The sequence below is a fragment of the Lontra canadensis genome, unplaced genomic scaffold (assembly GCF_010015895.1).
Source record: "Lontra canadensis isolate GAN:19392208 unplaced genomic scaffold, GSC_riverotter_1.0 scaffold57, whole genome shotgun sequence".
In the NCBI taxonomy this organism is placed as follows: domain Eukaryota; kingdom Metazoa; phylum Chordata; class Mammalia; order Carnivora; family Mustelidae; genus Lontra; species Lontra canadensis.
This window is the reverse complement of record NW_022631051.1, coordinates 1,841,892-1,866,892: the sequence shown is the minus strand read 5'-3', so window position 1 is coordinate 1,866,892 and position 25,001 is coordinate 1,841,892. Positions and strand designations below refer to the sequence as shown.

At 42.0% G+C, this 25,001-nt stretch overlaps 1 protein-coding gene across 1 annotated transcript in view; it reads left to right on the top strand.

Annotated features, from left to right (window-relative positions):
• The window catches only part of AKAIN1 (A-kinase anchor inhibitor 1), a 46,553-nt gene extending 25,151 nt beyond the window's left edge, over positions 1-21,402 (top strand). The window contains exon 2 of the mRNA XM_032875662.1: positions 20,938-21,402. Coding sequence (XP_032731553.1) covers positions 20,938-21,131 — 194 coding nt within the window. The 3' untranslated portion in view covers positions 21,132-21,402. The remainder of the gene's footprint in view (positions 1-20,937) is intronic.
• The last annotated feature ends 3,599 nt before the right edge of the window (positions 21,403-25,001 follow it).

Sequence of the window (25,001 nt, the reverse complement as noted above, 5' to 3'; positions counted from 1 at the left end):
AAACGGATAGAAAATGTCAACTCACTAGTCCCTGAGGAGCCAAACTTATTAATTCTGAAAAATCAAAACTCTAGCATTTTCTGATGGCTCAAGAGCCCAAACCAAATGCATTGCTATAAGACATGAGCATTTTATTTTTTAAAAGTATAATTTTGTTTATTTATTTATTTACTTTTATTTTTAAGGTTTTTTTTGTTGTTGTTGTTTGTTTTTTTTGACAGAGAGAGTACAAGTAGGCAGAGCGGCAGGCAGAGGGTAAAGGAGAAGCAGGCCCCCTGCTGAGTGGAGAGTCCCACTCAGGGCTCAATCCAAGGACCCTGAGATCATGACCTGAGCTGAAGGCAGACACCACTCAGGCACCCTTAAAAATTGTAATTTTAGTTGACATGCAATGTTAGTTTCAGATTCACAACATGGTGATTTGACATTTCTGAATGTTATGCAATACTCACCACGATGTGAGCATTTTAATTTCCATCATAATCAGTAATATAATAATGAATTGAAGAGGGACTTACACGTAGACAACATAATGCTTAGCTAACTTGTTACTTAGCTTAGGAAACCTGCTCACCAATAGATGCTTATGATCTTTCTGGAAACTGTCTGCATTTTAATTAATTTGCTAAAAGATCAGATAGTTTAAAAGCAATGCAAGTGATAGTTTATCAAGTAATCCCATACCACATTTTGGAATGTCGAATATTTCCTTTTTAGCAAAGGAAGCTTAAAGCCAGAGAAGTCAAGGGAATTGTGAAAGTTACTTGGTGGACTGGTGGTGAAGCTGGCTGCTTCTCAGCCCCGTGTGGGTTCTGCTGCCTAGGAACTGCTGGCTCTTTTCTGTGAGGATCAATTCATGGGCATGGGCTGTTTGGAGCACTGAGTGGAGAAGGTTCCTGAAGGTCAGCCACACTCACTTCTAACAAGTGACATGAAGGCTCAGCAGGGCCTGTCTTAGAAAGAGGAGTAGAGAGACAGGAGGCCTGTATGTCCTCTTCCTGTGGCACACCTTTCTTTAACTTGGATAGACCAGCTTATAGATGTGCTTAGCTTATACGTGAAGGAGTTCAGTGGATGTGTGGGTGAAGCTCCTTCAATCTGATTGGGACAATACAAAGGGAGAACAAGAACATAGGTCAGAGCACGTAGCGTCCTGTCTTTGAAAACCCTCCTTGCTGCTTAATCTGAAAACTGGATGCAGCCCTAGAATGTCATTTTTCTCATACTGATTTTAGGAATTTGAGTTTCTACTATAATTCCAGAGAGGACACAGCCTAAGGAAGTCAAACGCTTTGTCATGGCTGCCATTCTTTCTTGGAACATACTCCCTACCACCCCCGGAGGGGTAACAGGTGTCTGCCAGGCAGGTCTTGCTACTTTCCAGTTGTGAGCTGAGCTTGGGGTAGAGCCAATGGCTGATGACCCATTTTATCTCCTTATATTAGGCACCAGTTAAAAAGTCTTGGAGGGCATCTCCCCTCCATAAGAACAACACACAGGTTGAAACATTCAGTAGAATGTTTTGCTGAGCTCATCTTTCTTTTTTAGGGGGCACTTGCCCTGATCTATATTTCTTCAGTTAGTTTTCATGCTCGATAACCTATTGGGGTGGTAGGTTAGAATAAACATATCAGAGACACCAGCTGTATATAGTATGAGTTGTCGGAGTTGAAATGATTAATTGAAAATTACTCAGTTAATGGACTAGAAAGGTACTAATAGAGTATATGTTTCATCTTGTGTCACCTTGCTGTGAATTAACTTATCCATCCCTCTTTCATTGTAACATGATTTTATACAAAGTCATTTCTATGCACCTGTTAAATTGAAGTATGAGTTGTTGTTTTTTTTCCATCATCCTTTTTCATCTTGGTCTAGGTTTTCTCCACGTGGTTGGAGAATATTTTCCAAATACAGGAATCCTCCTCTCCCGTTATCCATGGGGGCTATGTTCTAAGACCCTGAGGGAATGCCTGAAACCACAGAAAGTACCAAACTCTGTATGTACTATGCTTTTTCCTACATAGACATAACTATGGTAAAGTTTAACTTATAAATTAGACACAGTAAGAGATCAACAACCATAACTAATAATCAAATAGAACAACTGTAACCATAAACTGTACTAAAAGTTATGGGAGTGTGGTTTCTCTCTTGAAACACCTTATTATACTATATCCCCTTTTCTTCTGATGATGATGTGAAATGAGAAAATAACTATATGATGAAATGAGACATGAGTGATGTAGGCGTTGTGACATAGCAGTAGGCTACTACTGATCTTCTGAAGATAGGTAAGAAAGAAGATCATCTGGGACACCTGGCTGGCTCAGTCAATAGAGCATGGGATTCTTGATCTTGGGATTGTGAATTTAAGTCCCAGGCTGGATGTAGTGATTACTTAAAAACAAAATCTTTTAAAAATAGAAGAAGAAGAAGGAGGAGGAGGAGGAGGAGGAGGAGAAGAAGAAGATGATCATCTTCTTCCAAGGCGATTGTTGACTGTGGGCAACTGTGGACAGTGGAACCATGGGTAAGGGAGGACTCCTATAGGTCAGTTAGGTGCAACTGCTGCCTATGATAGGTATTTAAATGTGTAATGACTTTTTCCTGTTCATCTGATAGTTTGAATTATAACCCCCCATTTTCTAAAAAGGCATAATTGTTGTACTATTGGATTTTTAAAATAAACTGTCCAGTACATTATGTGACTCACATAAGTTTACCAGATGGCTCCAAAAGATTCTAAGTCATATTGCTCAGCCTTCTGAACACACATATTGATAACATTATCTGCCAGCATTTCTCTTTTATCATTTGCAAATGTCCTTCATTGATTTACTTGTGAATGCTTCATGAGATTTGGAAACATGTCTCCTAATTTTCTTAATTCTTGGAACCCATTTTAATTCATACTGTTTAACTCCAATCAAGTATTGAAATTAATACCTTGAAGGCTGCCAAGAAGACAATATGACTTTAGTTTAATATACAAAGAATTCAGAGCATATATAGGAGAGGCAAATTTTCCATAAATAGGAAGTCATCTGAGGGTGTTCCCAGCCAATGATGCCTTTGGCCTCATAACACGGTAGAATTTGAGAATTTTTCACTTGATTTACTTCTGTCTCTCAATGATCCAAAAATTATAGAAGCAGCTCCATTTCCCCTCAGCAAAAGGTTTCTTATATTGTCAATAAACCTGAGTGCTTTGACAAATTAAAGTATAATGAAAGAGGAAAGCCCTGAAAATGATGCTAATTTCCAAAACCCTGATTTGAGACCTAAAGAGCGGGTAGATGAAGTAACAGTCGGAATTTTGGGAAACTAAGGTTAAAATCTTGTTGAAGATTAATGGCTGATTTGTTTCTCAAAGTATAGCACAGCTTTGGCAGTTAGCTAATTTAGTAAATGGAAAAGGCTATCTTGCACTTTGGGGCCTGTGTCATCTGCTCAGTTGTCCCCTTTAATTGAATAAATTGTGAAATGGTCACTTATCCATTTAACTCCTCATGCTTTGTAGGGATAGGGCTGAAGGTGAGCTGAAAATAACAGGGCAGCCCGCCTGTCACCTGTATCCACATTACCTGCAGTCACAGTCCAATATGTAAATTTCTGAGCTACATCCCATCATGGCTGCTGTAGCTGTCAAACCTGGGGTGGCGTTGATGTTGCCAGAATTTGAGAACCACAAACCAGCCAGATGCCCAGTGACCTGCCTGCAGGCTGGCCTTGCCCGTACAGGCCATCCTCTTCATCACTTCATTCTCTCTTTACTGCCAGTGCCATCGTGGGGAAGTCCTTTCTTCTTCACATCCATCTTCAGGCCCTTCTAAAGAGAAAACTGTAAAAAATAAGAATTTTAAACTCATGGCAGAATTTGTAAGAAGCCCATCAGCCTTTATCTAAGAATATATTGGTGATGTAAAATGTATGCATTACATTCAACTCTAGATAGCATTTGAATATTATAAATTTTTTAGCCTCATAGTTATCCAATGAAATCTACCTGGGAAGGCATTTCTTTTTTTTTTTTTTTTAAAGATTTTATTTATTTATTTGACAGACAGAGATCACAAGTAGGCAGAGAGGCAGGCAGAGAGAGAGGTGGAGGCAGGCTCCCTGCGGAGCAGAGAGCCCGATGCGGGGTTCGATCCCAGGACCCTGGGATCATGACCTGAGCTGAAGGCAGAGGCTTAACCACTGAGCCACCCAGGCGCCCCCTGGGAAGGCATTTCTATTATAGTTTGGATGATGAGTTGAACCAGGCTAAGGGGTTAAGAGGCTTGCACATAGAATCAGGTTATAGCCCATGTCTACTGTGAATATCTTGAGTGCCAGGAAATGTAGATTATTTCAATATCCCTAATGCCAAACACATTGCCTGGACATAGGAAATGCTCAATCAATGTTTGAATAACTCCATGTAGCATTTCTGTCCTCCAGCAGACCCTCCAGGGCAAGGGCAGAGAGAGCTGGGGGTTGCAGATCAGGGGGTTTCATGTATGCATTTATTTATTTATCTGACAGAGCACAAGGCAGGGCAGGCAGAGGGAGAAAGAGAAGCAGGCTTCCCTCTGAGTAGGGAGCCAGATGTGGAACTCCATCCCTGGACCCTAGGATCATGACCCCCAGCCAAAGGCAGATGCTTAACCACCTGAGCCATCCAGGCACCCCACGGGTTGCTTTAATTGTTCTGATTCCTTACACACGGGGAAAGGAGCTGAGACTCACCTGTGCCAGCCCAGGGTTTCTGATTCCTGGGGTTTCTTCCCAAGAGAAGTTGCTGGTAAATTGGGCAGGTGAGACAATGTAGCCATGAGACTACATAATTTGTTATTTTCACTCACTTTGACCTGAGTCCCTAGGACTCTAGCACTCTCTTTAGAGTGCATGGACCCAAGTTAGCTTTTTACATATAAATTCTTTCCTTATTGGTTATAACATTTTTTTTTTTTGGTTCATGGTACAACCCCTTCCTAGGTCTCCCCAAAACTCGAAGTGCTCCATCTCTTGTTATTTTTTCCTTCATTTGCTTGTGATTATCCTCATTATAAGTTGGTCACTGTAAATTGGGGTCCCGTGCTGTAAGGGCAGTCAGGTCTGGATGCTCTAGTCTACTTTGTAAGTTTCCTTTTGGGATTTCTGTCTACCATCCCTCTTATGGTCAAAATAATATCAACCAAGTGACGACTCTCTCTACTTTCTTTTTTTTTTCAGATTTTATTTATTTATTTGAGAGATCACAAGTGAGAGGCAGGCAGAGAGAGAGAGAGAGAGGAGAATCAGGCTCCCCGCTGAGCAGAGAGCCCGGATGCGGGGCTCGATCCCAGGACCCTGGGATCACGACCCAAGGTGAAGTCAGAGACTTTGACCCACTGAGCCACCCAGGCGCCCCTCTCTCTACTTTCTTGCCTTGTTTTTCTGCCACCGGCTTACTTTTCAAGATACGGCCGAACTGCACAATTTCTCCAAAGTTTCCTTCTCTAGCTAGGCCTTTATCCTATATTTGAGAGCCCTGTTCTGATCAGTACATTCTAGTCAATGACAAAAGCAAAATGACATGCTTGTGCCTTCTTTTTCTCTAATGCAGTAATAAACACATTGAAAGGGAAAACAAAACAAAAAAAAAGCTTGGCTTCTCACTCATGTTTTCCTTCACCAAAATAACTTGCTGAGCTCAGGAGTGAGTTCCGATCACAAAAGAAATCACTGAACAGAAATGGAAAAAAAAAAAGAGAGAGAGAAAGAGAGAGAGAGAGAGAGAGAGAGAGATTTGATCAGTAGGTGAACCACAGAGTTAAGAGGAAAAGGAAAAAAGGCCACAAAGAGGGAGAAGACTGTGGCTATGACTGACCTATGACTGACGAAAGGGTTGTGTCCAGCATATACACAAGACAATAAAGGAAAGGCGGACCACTCAGTGGGAAAATGGGTGAATTAGGTAAATAGGTGCTTCATAAATGGAGAAAACATGATAATCTCTGAAAAGATGCTTAACCTCGTTAGGTATCTACAACATGCAAATTAAATCCAGAAGATAATTTTTTTTTAGAAGATAATATGTCATGCTTACCAGGTTGGGAATTTAAAAAATGACACATACTAGCTATTGACCAGGATTTTGAACAGTAGGGATACTCCTCTCTCCTGGGAGTACAAATTTGTACAAGTCCTTTGGATAACAAGTTGGCAACACTTAGGGAATTTGGGCGTGCTCATTCTTTACAACCCAGAAGTCTACTCCTGCTCCAAGATCTTGGAAACTCTTGCGAATGTACCTTCATAGATAAAAAATCAAGAATGTTTGCAGTAGAATCATGCACCGTCATTTAAAACTGCAATCAAGCCAAGTGCTATTAGGAGGAGAATAAACATTTTGATCTGGTCATTAAACGGGATGCTATACAGCAGTGAACATGGTCAAACTAGAGCTATAGGTGACAATGTAGCAACAGGAAAAGCGAGAATGATTATGAGAAAAGTCAGGAGCTTGTTTACCTTTAGTTGGAAGGAGAGGGTGTGATTGGAGTGGCCTCAGAGACACTGCTCATATAATTCTTACGTGGAATGATTGTTAAACTAAAAAAATTATGGCATAAGAATTTGTGGCTGAGAAACTTGATATTTCATGAAAAAAGTAAGATGAGAGGAATGATAGGGTATAAATCTACCTGTGCAAACCCATGCACATTAATTATTTTCACTAAATAAAGCAAAAATGAGAGTACTTACCTCTTCAAATTACACCAGTATAGACCCTTACATCTTGTATAAGGAATTTTTATTTACCATAGTTTGTTGATAGAAACTTTTAAAGACACCATCTGCAATTTCAATTAGATCCATGTAATTTGAGTTTTATTGGAGGGGGGGTAACTTAGTTCCGTCCTTTGAAACAACTGTTTCTCATGTCCTCCCTGCCTCCATCTCACCCTCCTCCCTTTCTTCTTTTTCCCATGTGGGATCTTAGACGAATGCTCTGTACCTATGCTATGCTCCAACTTGGAGCTCCCGGAGACACAGGGGGAGACAGGAGATTAGCCTCCTGTCACATAACTCTAATACACACTCCTGAACTATGGGTTTATTTTCCTCAGCTTCTTTTTCCTTCTGAAATATCACTAAAAAGAGAGAGAGAGAGAGAGAGAGAGAGATATGAAATATCTGATCTTGTTCTTCACTTCCTTTTCTATTCCAGCCACCTGTTCTTTTTTTCTAATTAACCCCAACACAGTAAAGTAAGCCAAGATTCTCGTGGTTACATTAAAAAAAAAAAAAGAAAAAGAAAAAGGTGTAATAAAAGAAAAGCCACATATAGTAAAATGTTGCTCCAGGAGATTCATGGTTGAAGAAGGAGTTTTGTATGTCTTTATCCAATTTGTAGATGATACAATGGTGACATGCTTTCTCATTTCTCTGCTTTAAAGAAATGAATCAAATGTTTTCACCTGTTACCCATTTCACCTGTGTTATGCGATTTAAATTGGACAAAGTCAGGGCTGGGTCAGGAGAACTCAGAATGGGACTGGGGTGTCCTTGGGACAAATGGATGGGTATACAGCCTCCGAGAGTCCAAGGATCTGAGGTGTGCCGGGTTCCGGAGTTTACAAACATGGAGAGGGCCAGTAGAAGTTGAATCACGTGGGGACGTCACCGGACCCCCACAGAAGGGAGCTTGTTTCTGCACTGCCTACTTCTGAAAAGTATTTGAAATCAAATGGAGGCAGCTGAGAACTGATCCTTAAAGGGGCTTGTACAGATACAAAAGGAGGAGATGATGGAGAAGACGAAGAGAGGAAAAGAGATATGACCTTGTCAAATTTCTGAATGCTAATTGGCCTCGTTATATGTGGTCTGGGAATCGGGGCGACTTTCTGATAGTCGCACTCCAGGCTGCCTTCTGCACCATTGTTCACACAGAGGGGTTGAGGTGGTGCCAAAAGATCAACTCTTCAGCTGTTTCCTCCCGCGCTTGGATTCTAATTGCAGGAAAGCAGTGACACGGAGCAAAGGAGGCCAAGAGCAGGAAATTAGTGGGAGCAGAGAGAAAAGGGAAAGAAAGCTAGAACAGAATGGGAAGCGGAAACTGGAAAACTAATGCAACCATCATTCATCATTCCTTGGACCAACACTGAGCATCTGATGTGAGCCAGTGCTGTGCTCCGTCCTGGGGACCGAGGGCTGAGCAAGACAGACGGGACTTGTGTCCTAGGGAGAAGAAGCCCCGGCTGGGAAGGTGAACACCAAGCAAAGATGTGTGATCATCTGATGGGACACGTTGGGTTGCATTTCTGGCAGCTGCACATTCTTAAGAAGAGACTTCTGTGGAGGTGCTACCTATGTACTAATGCCAGGAAGCTAAGTGCAATTGGCCACAGAGGTCAAATCCCCGTGTAAAAGGTTTATGTTTTAGACAAAGGCTGCCTGGAAACCATGTAGAACCAAATTTTTTATTTCTTTATTTCTTTATTTTTTTAAGATTTTATTTATTTATTTGAGAGAGAGTGCGCACGCACAAGCAGTGAGAACAACAGAGGGAGAAGGAGAAGCAGGCTCCCTGCTCAGCAGCCTGATTCGGGACTCAATCCTAGGACCCTGAGATCATGACCTGAGCCGAAGGCAGATGCTCAACTGATTGAGCCACCCAGGTGCCTGAGAATTGATTTAAAAAAATTTTTTTTTTTAGATTTTATTTATTTATTTGACAGAGAGAGAGAGAGAGAGCAAGAGCAGGAGGAGTGGCAGACAGAGGGAGAGAAGCAGACTCCCTGCTGAGCAGAGAGCCTGAAGTAGGGCTCAATCCCAGGACCCCAGGATCATGACTCAAGCAGAAGGCAGATGCCCAATGAACTGAGACACTCAGGCGCCCCCTGAGAACTCATTCTTAATCCCTGTTAATCTTTTAAATCTTGAAATATTTGGAGGTACTTAAAAACCGTGAGAAATCTTAGATATCATTTCCTTCCTGAAGGTGAAAACTTGGTCTGTTTTTTACAAACTCAGCCCATTTAGACATTGAATAAATGTTACCTGAGTGACTATTTCAGAGAGGGTAGAATTTGAGGCTAGCTGGTGGGAGGCTTCTAGGTCCACACGGTGCCCTGGGCCCTACCCACTTTCCATCATTCGGGATTAGTTTGTAACATCCGTCTTCCTGTTATTGCTTCTAACAGCTCTAGCCTGATGTGGGACCAAGAAAGACCAAGCAGCTCTTTGGAGAGACAGGGGTGTCACATTTGCCCCACATTCTTTCTGCAGTTGGAATACAGTCTCAACATAAGCCCTGCAATTTTTCAAAAGTACATGGAGGCTGTTGTGATTAATAACATTCAAATTCATCTAAAAGCATTACAGAATTCATAGCCTCTTTTTGTCATTGTGTTACGAGGGGATATGTGAAATATTTTGACATTGCAAAGGATCGTCTTCAAAAGGTTGAGAGCTGCTTCCTCAAGGAAAGTAGGCAAGATTTTACTTGATGTCAGAGCGTACTGTTCCCCTGGTTAGCCCCCTGGGATGCTTGCTATATACTTACATCCTCTGGGGCTGAAGCATTACTTTTGAGAGATTATTTAGTGAAGTTCTAGACTTGTACTTGCTGATGACTTGTCACAGCTGGGAATTTGATTCCTACTTAGGCAGGAAAAAAAGTGATTGGGAGGATTATCCTGTTCACATCAGGGAGGCCAGCAGGAGAAGAGTTTTTGTGTTTGTTTTTTAAGGATTCTTTTAACATCATTCTGAGAGCGGACATCTTTCCCTCCCTCCCTCCCTCCCTCCCTTTCCAGGATGGGTAGGAAGGGAGAGCTTGTGGCTAGTTTTGCCTTGGACCTCAGAATCTTCCTTAAATATTTAAGAGATCTGTTAATTTAGTCAAGCAATTTTCATCTGAATGAGGACAGGAAAGCTCTGGACTGCATTTTCAGCTGCTCCAGAACTTGAAGGAGGTTGAATCTATAAATGGCCTCATGAGAGTTCTTGTGGTCAGAAAGTACCATGGATGAGCTCCTTACTTTATGTTTGGTACAATAGCCAGAGTCTTGTCTTGTCTCGTGGGTCAAGGATTTCCCATACACACACACATGCACATGCACACACACGCACGCACACACACATGCGTGTGCGCGCACGCGTGCACGCACGCACACACGCACGCACACACATGTGTGCGTGTGCACACACACGTCCGTATCCAGGAACCAGGGCACAGAGCTCCCTGCCAAAGGCTATCGGTTATGTGTCTGCAGCAATGCTAGGAGTTGCCACCAAGGGGCAGCAGAGGCTGTAGAACTGAGCCATGGCCCAGCTGGGGAGGCGATGGATGGGGAGATGAGCCCTGGGGGTGGTAGTACTTGTTTTGAGGCAAAGACCTAGTTCTGAGGCTGGGAAGAGAGAACATGATCCCCTGGGTTCCAAGGTTGATTTTGCTTTCTATTCACCTCTAGTATTGGCACTTTCTTCAATTCAGACGCTCACACGGTGCTCATTTCCTCTAACACCGGCTCCTGTATTTCCAGAGTGGCGGCTACCTGGGAGGTGCTGCACCCACCAACCTGGCATACCTCTGGGACAGGCGTGCAGGAGCCAGGAATTTGGGCTGGGTTTGTTTGGTGGCTCTGGATCACTGGGTGACATGCCCGCTCTGAAGAAGTGAGCTGGTTAGGAAAGGTGAGGAGACAGGTGATCACTGTCACTGGGGGGCTGGCCCTGTCTCCTCCATCCCGCCCACTGTGGCTTGAGATGGCAAATGAACATTTGATATGTCCCATGTAAAGTGCTACGCATGCCCTAGATTCAGGACAAATTCTTTGTTTCCCGTTCCTCTGGATTGCTGTTCCTAAATCCTTCCTCCATTGAAATTCTAGAGCTGCTACTGACTGCAAGAAACTAGGGACTTGGGGAGAAGTTTGATCTTCCTAGTCTTTGGGGACAAAAGGATGGAAGCCTGTACAAGGTTTTGCAGAAATCTGTGTGGTGGTCGGAATAGCCTGTGGGGTGCCTGGGTGGCTCATTGGGTTAAGCCTCTGCCTTCGGCCCAAGTCATGATCTCAGGGTCCTGGGATCTAGCCCCGCGTCGGGCTCTCTGCTCAGCAGAGAACCTGCTTCTCTCTCCCTCTCTGCTGCTCTGCCTACTTGTGATCTCTGTCTGTCAAATAAATAAATAAGATTTTAAAAAGAGGAAGAACAGCCCTGCGAGTCTCTCTGAATTCATAACTCAGTCGTGGTTGAGTTATTTGTTATCCAAGTGTTCAGAAAATTAAATACTCGAGGCATCTCCCAGATGGCTTTTCACAAACATTTTCCTCACCTCAGCTTCCTCAAGTGGAAAGCCTGTTCCCATGGCTGTGTTTCCATGACAAAACCCACTTAGCTTAGTATAGTCCGATATATCAGTTTTCCTTTATGGTATTGCTTTCTGTGTTCTGTTTACAAAATCTTCACCTACCCCCACATTAGAAATATATTCTTTTATATTTTCTTCTGAATGCTTTATTGTCTTTTTTAAAAAAATATTTTATTTATTTTTGCAAAAGAGAGAGCGAGAGGCAGAAAGAGAGAAAGCAGGAGCAGGGGGAGGGGAAGAGGGAGAAGCAGACTCGGATGGAGCCTGATTCGGGACTCCATCCCAGGAGCTTGGGAACATGACCTGAGCTGAAGGCAGACACTTAACTGACTGAGCCACCCAGGTGCCCCTTGATCATCCTCTAAAGACCATTTTCTTTTCAGAGGAGTTTTAGGTTCATTGTCAGCAAAATTAAGGGGAAAGAACAATGCCCCTGCCCCAACCCTGGACAGCTGCAGCCTCCCTCCCCCATTGTCAATATCCTGGACCACAGTGGACATTTGTTACACTTGACGAACCTATAGCAATGCTCATTAGCACCCACAGTTCACGGTTTATGTCAGGGTTAACTCTTGATGCTGTACATTCTAGGGCTTTGGACAAATGTACAGTAACTTGTATCTATGATTGTCATGTCCCGCAGAGTAACTTCACTGTCCTAAAAGCCTCAGTGTTCCTGATTGCTTTGCATTTCAAGTACAGATATGTTGTCCACCTGGAACTGATTTTTTATGGACAGTGTGGGATGGCCAAAGCTCCTTATTTTTCCATGTGAATAATTACCTGGCTCCACTCCATTGCCTGAGAATACTGTCTTTTCCCCGCTGGACTACAATGTCATAGTTTTCATAAATCAGGTGACCTCGAATGGGTAGGACTGTTTCTGGACTTCCTATTCTATGTCATTGGCCAGTTTTTCTATCCTTGTACCAAGATCACACTTTCTGAATCTCTACTGATAGCTACTATTGATAGGCAGTAAGTTAGGTCCTCCTTATTGTTCTTTTTTCAAAATTACCTTTGTCTTGGCCAACACACTCAAATTGGATTTCTAGTTTAAAGATGACTTTTTCTTTTCAAGTTTTGTTGGCACTATTCTTTATGGCTTTCCTAAAAATAACACATTGCAGCCTAGTAATATAAGTTAAATTATGTTCTAAGATAATGAGGTAGCTGTACCAGGTAAAAGCTTTCTAGGACACTGGGTCAGAGAGTTATGTGTCTGTCATGCCCTCTGAGGCCTGGGAAGAAATTCCCTCTCTTTTCCTGTTGGCATTTCCGAGGTTGATCTGTTTTGCTAGACCTGCTGTGAGCCTTGGATGTTCCCAACATGGTTATGTAACTCTCCTCCGAATTCTCTGGGTTCCCCGTGTGGCATGAATTTGTGGGTGCATTTCAGCTTCTCTCTCCGAAAAAGACCCAATGCCTCCCACCCTGCCAGGACCTGTACCATCTGGCTGGTCCACTCTCCTAGACACGGTCTCCTGTCTCCCCCACCATTCCCCACTGTTGGGCATCCAGCTACTGAGGCTGCTTTCAGCTCCCCACAGTGGGAGAACTTCCCACCCACAATGGGGAATTTCCACGTCGGGCTGAACTTCCTGCCTGACATGTTCTTTTCTTCCTGCTCCCACCACCTTCCTTTCATCTGTTAACACCTTGTGAACCTCTCAGTCTCCTTCCCCCGGCATCCTTCCCTGGTCCCAGACTTGATCAGTTTCCCTTGTAATGTGCTCTCATGCTGCTTCATGCTTGGGTCCTGACTCAAAATTATAAGCCTGTTTGATTATATGATCCACACTTGACTCTTCCGCTGTATTGTAAACTCCAGTAAAGCAGGGTATGGAAATGTTTGGCTCGACATTGAACCTAGCATTTGTCCTATAGCAAGTGCTCTGTAATTCATCTAAAAATGAATGCATGCATGAATGAAATGCTTTGGCCCAGTGGTCTCTGTCACTTTCCACAGGACCCTGCATATAGATGCTCAATAAATATCTTTCATCTCTTCTTCTTCTATAGGGCATTTCAATAAAGAACTCTGTATAGTGTATGAGAGTAGCTTGCCTCATTATAAAATGACCAGCCTGGCCATTGCAGGCACACTCAGGAGTGTTTCTTAATGCTCTGTACTTGATTTGATGTGGGTGATGGTGGTAAGTCAAATATGACTTAGAGGTCTCCTATACCTGCCAATACCTGTCTTGCCTTCTGACTCTCAATCTGCCAAATGTTGCTTCTGATTTGCTTATGGTGCATAGGAAAGCAGCGTCGGTTTGAAGGTGTTAACGGCAAGCTGGAAACTCAGGGGGCTGTGACTTTCTGTTGCTGGGAAGTCCTATAACTTTAGCTTGCTCCGTGGCAAAGCAGGGCACCCAGGACAGCTTCCCTAGCAGTTGGCGCAAATGAGGGAAAGCTAACATCTGGTCCTTCATGGAAAATTCCTGTACTTAGAGCCGGAAAATAGACCATCATTCCATTAATAAAGGGACCAGAATTAGTCCTTGTTCTCTGTGTTCCACATGCTAGTCATTGATGAATGATAACACGGTCTCGAGAGTCTCAAGCAATCAGAGGGGAAGATAAAAAATACGATCCATGGTCACCATTGGCAGCGCTGTGCCCTGGAGAGTGTGGGTGGGCAGTGCCCACCCCCCCTACTGCTGCTTGGAGACAGACTTCTGTAATTTGCATATTTAGTGACCCCATGGGGAGGGACCATAGATAGAGATGCTGCTTATGATACAACCACTGCCACACTGTCTGTGTGTCGAAGGAAACTGATCTCTCCGATCAAAGGAAAATCACTAATCAGATTCTGCCTCAAAATGGAAACACCGACCTTTTCTAAAACACACTTCACTGGAATAGAATGATAGGGTTAATGTAATAGAGGCCAGTGGCCCTTGGGTTGTTAGGGGGAGAAAAATGTAAATTGTTACCAGGAAGATCTTCCTATGATCCTGGTTTTAATGGGTTTAATTAAAGAATTAAGACGAATTATTAACCATATTGCACTGAGTTCCAGACAGCTTCTACTGGGGCAGGTGAGGACGCCATATGGAAGAGCAGGCTCTGAAGAAGGGGGGAGGGCCACGGAGCTCAGTGTCATCTTTGTCCCCATGGAGCGGACTGGGTGTCCTAAGGAAGCATGATCCTGGGGAAGCCTGTGTGTGTGCATGTGTGTGTGCGTGCCCACATGTGTAGATGGATATGATTTGAGGTGGAAGGACACGGAAGATAAATTTAGTTACATCGCATTCTTGACTTGGGTGTATCTGTATTGGGCATTTAGAGTTTAAAGCTAATTAAATTGATTCATCATCTTTTGTGAAATACCAGAATGATTTTGTAAATGCTAATTAGGCTAGAGGACATTTGCATCATTTAAAATTAGGCAATTGGCCACCTACAACATGTAGGTGATTCATTCATTTCAAGCGAACATAACGCGTGTAAGTAAATGGCAGGACTCTGAGGATTTCTGTGGTTGGTTCTGCCTTCTGTCGGGTTGTAATGCACTTTTTCACACTGTACTTTTATTAAGGGTCTCTCTCAGGTTGTTGTCAAATGTCCTATCCTTCCAAGTGAATGCCTAGGAGCACCAGTCAGTAATGATATTGGATGAGACCAATCCTCTGAGTGTCTGCCCTGCCCGGCCCTTGGCCCCTTGCCCAGGGAGGAGGGGGCTAGGTGGTTCCTAACTCCTATGCAGATGTGTTCTCACCTCTTGATCCAAACTCAGGCCACAGCTTATCAGGCCAAAATGAGCCACTGGCATTCAGGCAGTCTATGGCTGCCTAGGAGGTGACCGAGGATAAGAGTGCTGTTTTTCAAGGACAGTGGTGGTATGGTGAGTCTTTCAGTTTCTCTCTCAGGAATTTCAGCTGAAGATATGTTGAGAATCAAGCCATCACAAGCAGAACCTTAGTCAAAATGTCCTCAGAAAGAAGGAAGTTTGTAAAATCATGAAGCATTTCAAGTCATGAATAAGCAGAAACAAGGGTAAGTAAATGCCACGAAGTCAGGGAGACTTGGGAAGAAAGGGAGCACTGTGGAGGGAGAGCTGAAACTCTCTAACGGCAGAGAACAATCTAGGTAATCCAATTACATCCAATTAGAGCTGTATCGAGTGATTCCAGTTTCTGAATTGTAATGTGAGACTCAGCCAAATATTTCCAAGATGTCTGGCTGGGACGCACGCCTTCCCATGGTAATCACACGGCCGAGAAATGCCCGGAACATAAAGGAACAGAAGGGCATCAGGATTTCCTTGCATGCTGAAGAGCCTACACACAGTATGTGTCTGTGATTTACCTAACTTCTTTATTTCTTTCAGTTTTATTGAGATATAACTGACACAGGTCACTGTACAGGTTTAGGGTGTAGGGCACAATGACTTCACTTACATATGCTGTGAAGTGATTACCATCCATCATTTCATACGGACACAAGGGAAAAAAAGAAAAAATATTTTCTTATTTATTCACTTATTTGTCTTGTAACCAGAAGTTTGTTCCTTTTGACCCCCTTCATCCATCACTTCCACCCTCTCTCCCCCACCTCTGGGAACTACAATTCTGATCTATTTTTCTTATGAGTTGTTTTTTTTTTGTTTTGTTTAGATCACATAGAAGTGAGATCATACAGTATTTGCCTTTCTCTGTTTGAGCTATTTCTTTTAGCACAACGCCCTCTGGTCTGTCCACATTGTCACAAATGGCAGCATGTTTTTCTTTCATACACTCTATATACATACCATGTTTTCTTCATCCAGTTCATCTGCTGATGGACACGTAAGTTGTTCCCAAGCCTTGGCTGTGGTAAGTGACGCTGCCATGAACATGGGGATCCAGGTATCTTTCAAGATAGTGATTTTGTTTCTTTTGGATACAAACTGAGAATTAGAGTTGCTGGATTACATGGTATTTCCATTTTTAATTTTTGGAGGAAAATTCGTATTATTTTCCATAGTGACTACACCAGTTTACGATCTCCCTGCACCCCTCGCCCCCTGCATTAGGGCTCCCTTTCCTCCACATCCTCACCAGCATTTACCTCTTATCTTTTTGATGTTCACTATTCTAACAGGCGTGAGGCGATATCTCATTGTGGTTTTGATTTGTATTTCCCTGATGATTAACAATGAACACCTTCTCATGTACCTTTTGGCCATTTGTATATCTTCTTTGGAAAATGTTTATGTAGGTCCTTTGCCCATTTTAATTGGTTATTTGATTTTTTGTTATAGAGTTGTATAAGTTTTTTAAAATGTATTTTGGATATTAACCCTTTCCATCCCTTTCTGTAGATTGTCCTTTTACCTGTTGATCATTCTTTTTGCTGTGTAGAAGCTTTTTAATTTGAGGTAGTACCACTTTGTTTATTTTTGATTGTGTTCTAGGTGCCACACCCCAAAACTTATCACTGAAATCCATTCCAAGGAGCTTTTTTCATACTTTCTTTTAGGAGTTTTACGGTTTCAGGTGTTCAAGTTCTTAATCCATTTTGAGTTAATTTCTTGTGACTGGTGTGAGATAGGGATCAAGTTTCATTCTTTTCCATATGATTATTCAATTTCTCCCATATCATCTATTGAAGATACTTTTTCTCTTGAAAAGTATTGAGTATTCTTGGCTCCCTTGTCAAATATCAGTTGATTATATATGTATGTATATGCATGGGTTTCTTTCTGGGCTCTCAGTCTGTGCCACTGGTCTGGGTGTCCGTTTTTATGCCAGTACCATACTGTTTTGATTGTAGCTTTATAATACAGCTTGAAATCAGGAAGTGTGATGTCTCCAGCTTTATTCTTTCTCAGGATTGCTTTTGATATTTAGGGTCTTTATAGTTTTTTGTAATTTTTTTTCTTTCTTTCTTTCTTTTTTTTTTTTTTTTTTTTTTGTCTTTCTGTTATTGTCCAAGTGCTCTGCCTGGCTTTTACCCTCATTTTCCATTCCTCACTTTCTCTGTCCTAGTTAACTGCCACTCTTTTTGTCCTATTCTCTTCACTACAGATACTCATAACCCAGGGCAAAGTGTTGATGAGGGCTGTGAGGGTTACCCACCTTTCAGGTCACCCAAGGGGTACTCTAGACACAGCATGGCATGGGCTGCCTTTGACTTTGTAATCAATTTATCTTTATAATGGATGGATGAGAATGTGACAGTTTAGCTCAGATACTAGGTCACAGCTAAGTTTAGAGTGTTTCTCTCTCTCTCTCTCTTTCTCCTATTAAGGAATCAGCTTACTCTCATCCTTACATTCTTCCTTCCTCCATTCAAAGACAGAAAAATAGCTGTACAACAGGGACATCTTAGAGCTAAAACATGTGTAGCTTGTCTAAGGTACTCTTTCCAGGAGCAAACAGGAACCTTTATAGCTTTTCTGTTTGTCTACACGTTTATGCTCTAGAGTGGTAGTAGGCAGAACTCCCCGATTTTCATATTGCCCTGCTGTAAATATATACTCTTCCTCTTCAAATTAGCCTTGGCCATGGCACAGAAGTAATTTCAAAAAGTATGTAATTGCTTCTTCATGTTAATATTAGAACCTCCCTGAGTTTTACGAGGGCCTGTGGCCACCCAGTTTGCAATTATTTCCTAGGCTTCCTGGTGGCCAGGTGTGGTTTTATGACTCAGATTCCCCCAGTAAAATGTGAGCAAAGTGATGTTTGCAACTTAGATGATAATTTTTTAAAGGAAATCACTTACTCTTCACTTTCCCTTTGACTACCTTCCAGCCCCAGATGGGATACTGACTAACGAGCTCAACTCATGCAGATGAGGTGAGTATAGCAGGACATGGCAGAATGATAGGCTAGAAGGAAGCCGACCCCTCAGTAGCCTAGTGGAGTAGAGCCACTTGCACCCTGGAGACTCTCTGGGTTGATACAAGGGAGAGCAAATAAATATCACTTTCTTGCCTGAGTTTTCTCCTATATTTTTTAGTTTCTTTGTTACAATAGCCTTGTTGATGCTCTAACTGATACACAGTGGTGCATACCAAGTCCTCAGGAACCACACTGAGTGCTGAATAAGTGTCATGTCACTTAATTTTCTAGCAACTCTCCTAAAATAGATACTAATTGCTCATTTGACAGATGTACACACAGGCTTACAGAGGCTAAATGATTCGCCCAAGATGGTAAGGCTATAAAGCGGTAGAAAGAACCTGGATACAGCTCTGAAGGGCTTCAAAACACAGATTCTAAATCTTCGTGCCCTAGCATACTTTGGTATTACTGTTCAGTCTTTTTTTTTTTTTCTTTTTCTTTTTAGACAGAGTATTTTTGAAGCATTCTTGTCAGCTAATTTAAAGTTTCTGTCCCTTACACATTGTAGCTTTTGATTGCTTTTCTGCTTAGTTTGGTGCAGAATGCTCATTTATTCTCCTTTTTTGGAGGGGAGCGAGGTGAGGATTGTCCCTTGGTTTTGAATAGATTCATCTTACTTTGTTCATTAAACTGTAAATCCCTCAGGAAGTTATGCTTGTGATATAAATGTGGCTAAATAATGACAACTCTCTGTCTCAAGGGATAAGAGCTGCCTAGTCTTCCAGAGTGACTCAGTATTCTCTTACGTGATGTTTTTCTCCTGGGTAGGTGAATTCCATTGTCAGTGAATCAGTCCCGGTGGACACCCTCCCATCTTAAATACATTCTCATGGTAGCAGCATATTTGAATAGAGGGAACATCCAAAATGATGGTTTTGCATAACGAATGATGCCCATTCTATTTATCACTAAATAGAAGCAGGTGGAACTTAAAATTTTCATGATTGCTCTTTAGTCAAATGTTAGATTCATGATCATTCTGCCACGCGTGAGTTAGTAATAAGTATCTGCATAATAAAAGAAAGCCCCAAATGCATCAATAAGATATATTTGCATCAGTGTATCAAACAGAATATGTATTTTTCTCTTTTTTTTTTTTAAATATTTATTTATTTGAGAAAGCAAGTGAGAGAGCACGAAGGCAAGAGAGCAGGAATGGCGGCGGGGGCGCGGGGGGCGGGGGGCGGGGACGCGGAGGTGTTGGGGGGAAGGGAACAGAGAGAAAGGGAGAAGTAGACTCCCCACTGAACACGAAGCACAACCCAGGGCTTGATCTGGGGCTTAATCTGGAGCTCAGTCCGGGCTGGATCCCAGGGTTATGGGATTATGACCTAAACCGAAGGCAGAGGCTTAACCGACAGAGGCACCCAGGCACGGCAAGGGGTGTGTGTGTGTGTGTGTGTGTGTGTGTGTGTGTGTGTATTTTTTTTTCCTAACATGAGAGCAGGCTGGAGGTGGGCAGCCAAGGATTGACATGTGGCTCTTGGTCATTGACTTCTCAGGCTCCTTCTAACTTTTTCTTTGTAAATCCCTTAAAATTGGTTTCTATTCTAAAGATTCCCTCATGGTTAGCAAAACCCCCTGTAGTGACACTCATCGTGTCAGAGTCGCAGGCAGTGGGATGGGGAGAGGGCAGAGGGCCATTGTCTGCCTGTTTCCTTGTAAAGACCTTTTCCAGATTGTTTACTAAATGAACTTTCACTTCATTGGTCAGAACTTAGCTATACCTGCTTACATAGTTGCCTGGATGAAATCAAGGTTTTGTCTCGTTTTTAGCTAGGAAAGAAGGAGAACAATCAATGGTAGGTAGACTGCCTGCCTTCTAATTAGAAAATTCCTGCCATTCTACACCAGGGGTTGGCAAACTGTGGCCAAACCTGGCTCACAGCTTGTTTTTTTATAAGTAACGAATTATTGAAACAAAGCCATATGAATTCATTTTTGTATTGTCTATAGTGGATTTGATGCTACAACAAGAAGAGCTGAGTAGTTGTCATGATCCACAGAGATCATATGGTCCCCAAGTATAAAACAGTTCCTATCTGGTCCTATTGAAAAAGTATGCCAACCCTGTTCTAGATCATGGAAGACAGATTCTGATGAACAAATGGTTTCATTCCTTGGGATGTTATAGGAGCAGGGTTGAGCCTAATATAGATTCAGTAACAATCTACTCGCCAGCCCCAGTGAAATTAAATCTCTTAGGCAGCATACATTACATACAAGTAACATGACTACTCGTGGCAGATTCAACAACAAGGAGTTTATTTATCTCACACACAAAGAAGTCCAGAAGTACATGGTCTGGGGCTGGTGTGGATGCTGAATGATGCCTTCAGAACTGGATTCTTGTTTTCTCCCCAACCATGGCAGAATGTTGACTTCCATCTCCATGCTTAAAAACATTAGGTCTGCATCCTGCCTCAGAAGAAGGGGTAGGTGTCAAAGGCCAAAAGGGGCACGAGTCTGTCTCTTTCCAGAACCTTCCCAGAGGTCCTTACTGGCCAGGACTGTATTCTCATGACACCTGCTGGCTGCAGAGGATCCTGAGGTGGCGAGAATGTATAATGGACACCCAACTGAGGCAAACAAATGGAGAGGGAGCCAGGAGCAGTATGACAGGAGCAGGGCTCCTCACAATTAACGGGGCCACTGTAGCACCTTCTGAGGGTCTCACCTTGCCTCCCTGCTCCTTCCTGTAACCGTTCCTGAAATTGATTTTGTTCTCCACCCCCCTTTCCTATTTCTGGCTAGGTGAGAAACCTGGAAGCGAGCCAGAAGAGGTGAAGCTGCAGAAAGCCAGCAAACAGATTGTGCAGAATGCCATCTTGCAGGCCGTGCAGCAAGTCTCCCAGGAGAGCCGGCAGAGTGGGGACAGAGCCCGTGACAGCCGGGGCAGCCTCCAGCTGGGCGTCGGGGAATTAACCAAGAAGCACGAAAAGAAGTAACACCATCGATTGGGCTCTTGTCACCTGCTTGGTTTCCGGCCTTCCTCTTAGTATAGGATGCGTTGCCAAAATGTTGCCAGTAAAGCAAACCAAAGTGTCATCGGCACCTAGAAGTAGGACGAACTCGCGCTAGCCCTTGGCTGAGATGCACTGTTTTGAAAAAGTGCGTTAGATGATTCTGTTTATATTAATGCAGTGCCTCTGAAGGAGTGGGCCCAAACAGGACACTGTAATTGCAGAAGTAGTTTTGCGGCACCATTTATTTTTAAGTTCCCCCCCTGCCCTGGCCGAGATTCTGTCTTGCTTATTTACTTTTGCTTTTTACGCACCTTTCTGTGAGTTTAAACAGCGCCCCTTTTTGCTGAGATACTGAGTATGGTACTGTGTTCTTTGAATTTAAAAAGACATGCTGGAAAGGTGAAGGAATAGGGTTTGTCAACTTCAAATATGGAATTGAAGGCTTCACTGGGTTCAGGTCAAAGATCAAATGGAGCAAAGGCAAATTCTAAGACTTAGTCCCTCAGGATCTTACAAGGCATATATTTATATTACTTTTTAGAAAGGAAGAGTTTAACTTTTAAAGGACTCAGGTTTTTGTTTGTTTGTTTGTTTGGTCTCCGTTCTCTCCATGATTTGATAGCTGGTCTTTATTCTCTGTGCAGAAATCCTTTGGAAATAAGGATTTCTTTTTCCATCTAAAATTAAAATAAGACAAGTGATAGATCTAGATGCGTGAGTTGCCAATGACTGTTTTTTCGAAGCCCCATGAAGAGCAACCAGAACCATAGATTCCATTTATAAACACTACGTTATCATCAGGCTATGTCGTCGCATTAGTACCTTTCTAATAGGAGCTTTTCTTTTCCCACCCACAAATTAAAATTATATTTTTGAAGTCATGAAAATCATACATATCAGGAATAAATAACACTGAAAATGGGAAAAACCAATTTTTAATTCTCTGAAGCCTGAAGATAGAGTGGGAACAATAAAGTAACCGTGTTTTGGACGATGCGGTTATGGAGATATATGTGTATATGAAAAAAGCCATCATTATAGCAATGGTATGACCTTGGCTCCACTCCTATGTCCATAATGCGTATCTTTCTAGAGTCATCACAATCCCACAGTCTGGGTTTCACAACAGTCATTGAGTCGGTGCTACTGAAGACAGAGAAAGAATTTGGCCTTTAGTAAAAACCCTGCGGCTTCAGAATATTAATGTCTACATTTGATAGGTTTTTTTTAAAGCCAGTATCAGCATATATGGTATGACTGATATTAAGATATACTTCTAGAATTCCCAGTATGTTATCCTTTCCACAATGGATACTATTGATTATAGTAGATAAATGGAAGCACTCTCCTATCAGTTTTCTTAGATTATCTCACATGATTCACAGCTGGAAAAACTTCACAGGAAGAAAGGCTATGAGAGGGAGCAGAGGGAGTTAAAATTTAAGTGTGATTTATTTATAAATATTTTTTAGCAGAACTCATGATAATCGAAGAATGAGTTTAAGTTGATCTGAAGTCATATAATTGATATGGTATGATTGCACAGTCTGTAGATAATGGGAATGAAAGTAGTAAGGTAAATCATTCAGAAGGATTTACTATAAAAAGTAAACCCAATGCTTGTAGTTTGCAAGTGATCTAGCACCATGCGTACTAAGCTTTCTGGTTATAAACAGTCCTGGACCTTGCTGTCATATCATGTGGCGAAAATACATAAATGCATTATCTTTCTTCTCTGGTGTGTCTGTGCTAATTCATTGAGGATCTTTGAGAACATCTGATTAACTTCAGTATCTAAACATTATTTGTAAATAAAATATATCCAGCTTTGAAATATGTTGTCACTTCTATACCCCACTGTGTGGCTCATTTCATACATGTATCTTACATTCTTTTGGCACCATGAGGCACCCCAAGTTTCCCAAACCCCTAGATATCATGATCCTGAGAGTGTTTCTTCCCTGGGCCTGTACTGTGAGCCAGTGGGATGGCAGTTCCTGAGGCTGGAAAGGGAAATGACGTGTGCTACAAAGTGGTCTTTTGATCTCAGGAAGTAAAGGTGAGTGGATCTAGAATGTGGAGTGTCTTTCATGATCTTTGTGAGATGGAACATCTACAGCAGGGAACACAGAGATTGAGAAATTCTTGAAAGAAGAAAAGAAAGTTGAGCGACACCTGCACCCAGTAGGTTGGGGCCATATTGGCAGAATCCTAAGGAAGTTCAGCCGTAAAAATAAATCCATCTGTTAAACTCTTGCTAACCTCTCTCAGTATAAAGTTATTGGCCTTGAACGGGGCCTATCGAGCTTCATGTGGCATAGGATTAAGATGGGTTACCAGTGGGCTATTATCATAAATCAGCACACAGCTTTTGGTTTTTGGGATTCATAGGAATATTTATGTATTTATTTAATGTCTTTTAGCTTCCTGATTTACGACATGGCAAAGCAGACATGGGCCTCCCAGTTCTGTGTGTTCAGCTGCTCATCTCTTGCTTTGCCTGGCCCTGGAGTAGACCAAAGAGAGAAATCCTTTTATGTTACTTTGTTTTTCTGGAATAATCTATCCAGTATGGACAGTATTGTAAATCGATACAAAACAACTTCCTGCCTTCTGGGCTTCATCTCCCCCCTAGCCTGCCCCCAACTCTCTTTTTTAGGTGCTTCATCTTCCCTTATGGTGGGATTTCAGGTTACCAAAAAAAAAAAAAAAAAAAAAAAAAAAAAAAAAAAAGAATGAACCATTTAAAAATAACCATGTTATTTATTCCAATCTGGAATGAATAACTATTTTCAAGGTTTTAAGGTCTTACAAAAAAAAAAAATTAGAAAAGGGAGTTTTCAACTTATCCACTGTAATGGCTATTCCAATAAGATACAATAGAGAATAAAAAGTTCTGAGAAATCTGGTAACTAGTTTAGTCACTACAGTACCCAAACAGGTGAAAAAGACTAAATCCTTGAGTAAAGTCTTTAGTTCATGTGAGGAGATTTTGAGAGCCACAATAATAACATCTTTTCTCTTGAGCATGAGAAAGTTTTCTGAAATATATTATTGCACATTAACTCATTTTTCTCATTGTTACAACCTCAAAATATGTTGCATCTGGGAAGATCTTATTCTTTTGCAGATAAAGTCACACTGAGTCTCAGAAGGATAAGTATATCCTAAGTGATGAATAGCAAGTAGAATTTGGCACAGAAATACATGAATCACTGATTGACCTTTGAGAGCATATGAATTAGCTAAGGGAGCCTAGAAAATATAAATTCTGGGCATCTCTATGTTAAGATGGAAGAATAAAACTGCCTCCTAGTAAGAAGTGTCACAAAAATAGTAAAGGGCCAGAAAGATCATCATCAATAGAAATAGCTCAATGCCATTAACGTCAGAAAGTGGTAGCTAAGGAAGGAAAAGGAAACCGCAGAGGGAACAAAATAGAAGGTTACAACAGAGCATGGCAAGTTCACTTATCTTTCCTCCAAAGTCCATGGAATCCTGACCCAGGTGTGGAGAAAGATGAATGTGGTGGGTGATGTTATTGTTTGTCTGTCGACTACCGTCTAGTGGAAATGGCTCATAGGAAGAAAAAGGCAAAGTTGGAGAAGGTGCTCTTCCCACATGGCAGTGACAGCATTATCGTACAGAAATGAAGAAAGGAAAAGATAAATGCATATTGAAAAATTCCCTCAAGGTGTTCTAGAAAATGGATACAAAGTGTTCAATACCAATACTTCTGGAATAAGAGAAATATCCTAGAAATTCCTAGGCTGAGAGCAAGCCATTTACAGAGGTAAAAACTTTAGGCTGGTGTGGACTACTTCATAGCAACAATCAATACTCTACCAGAAG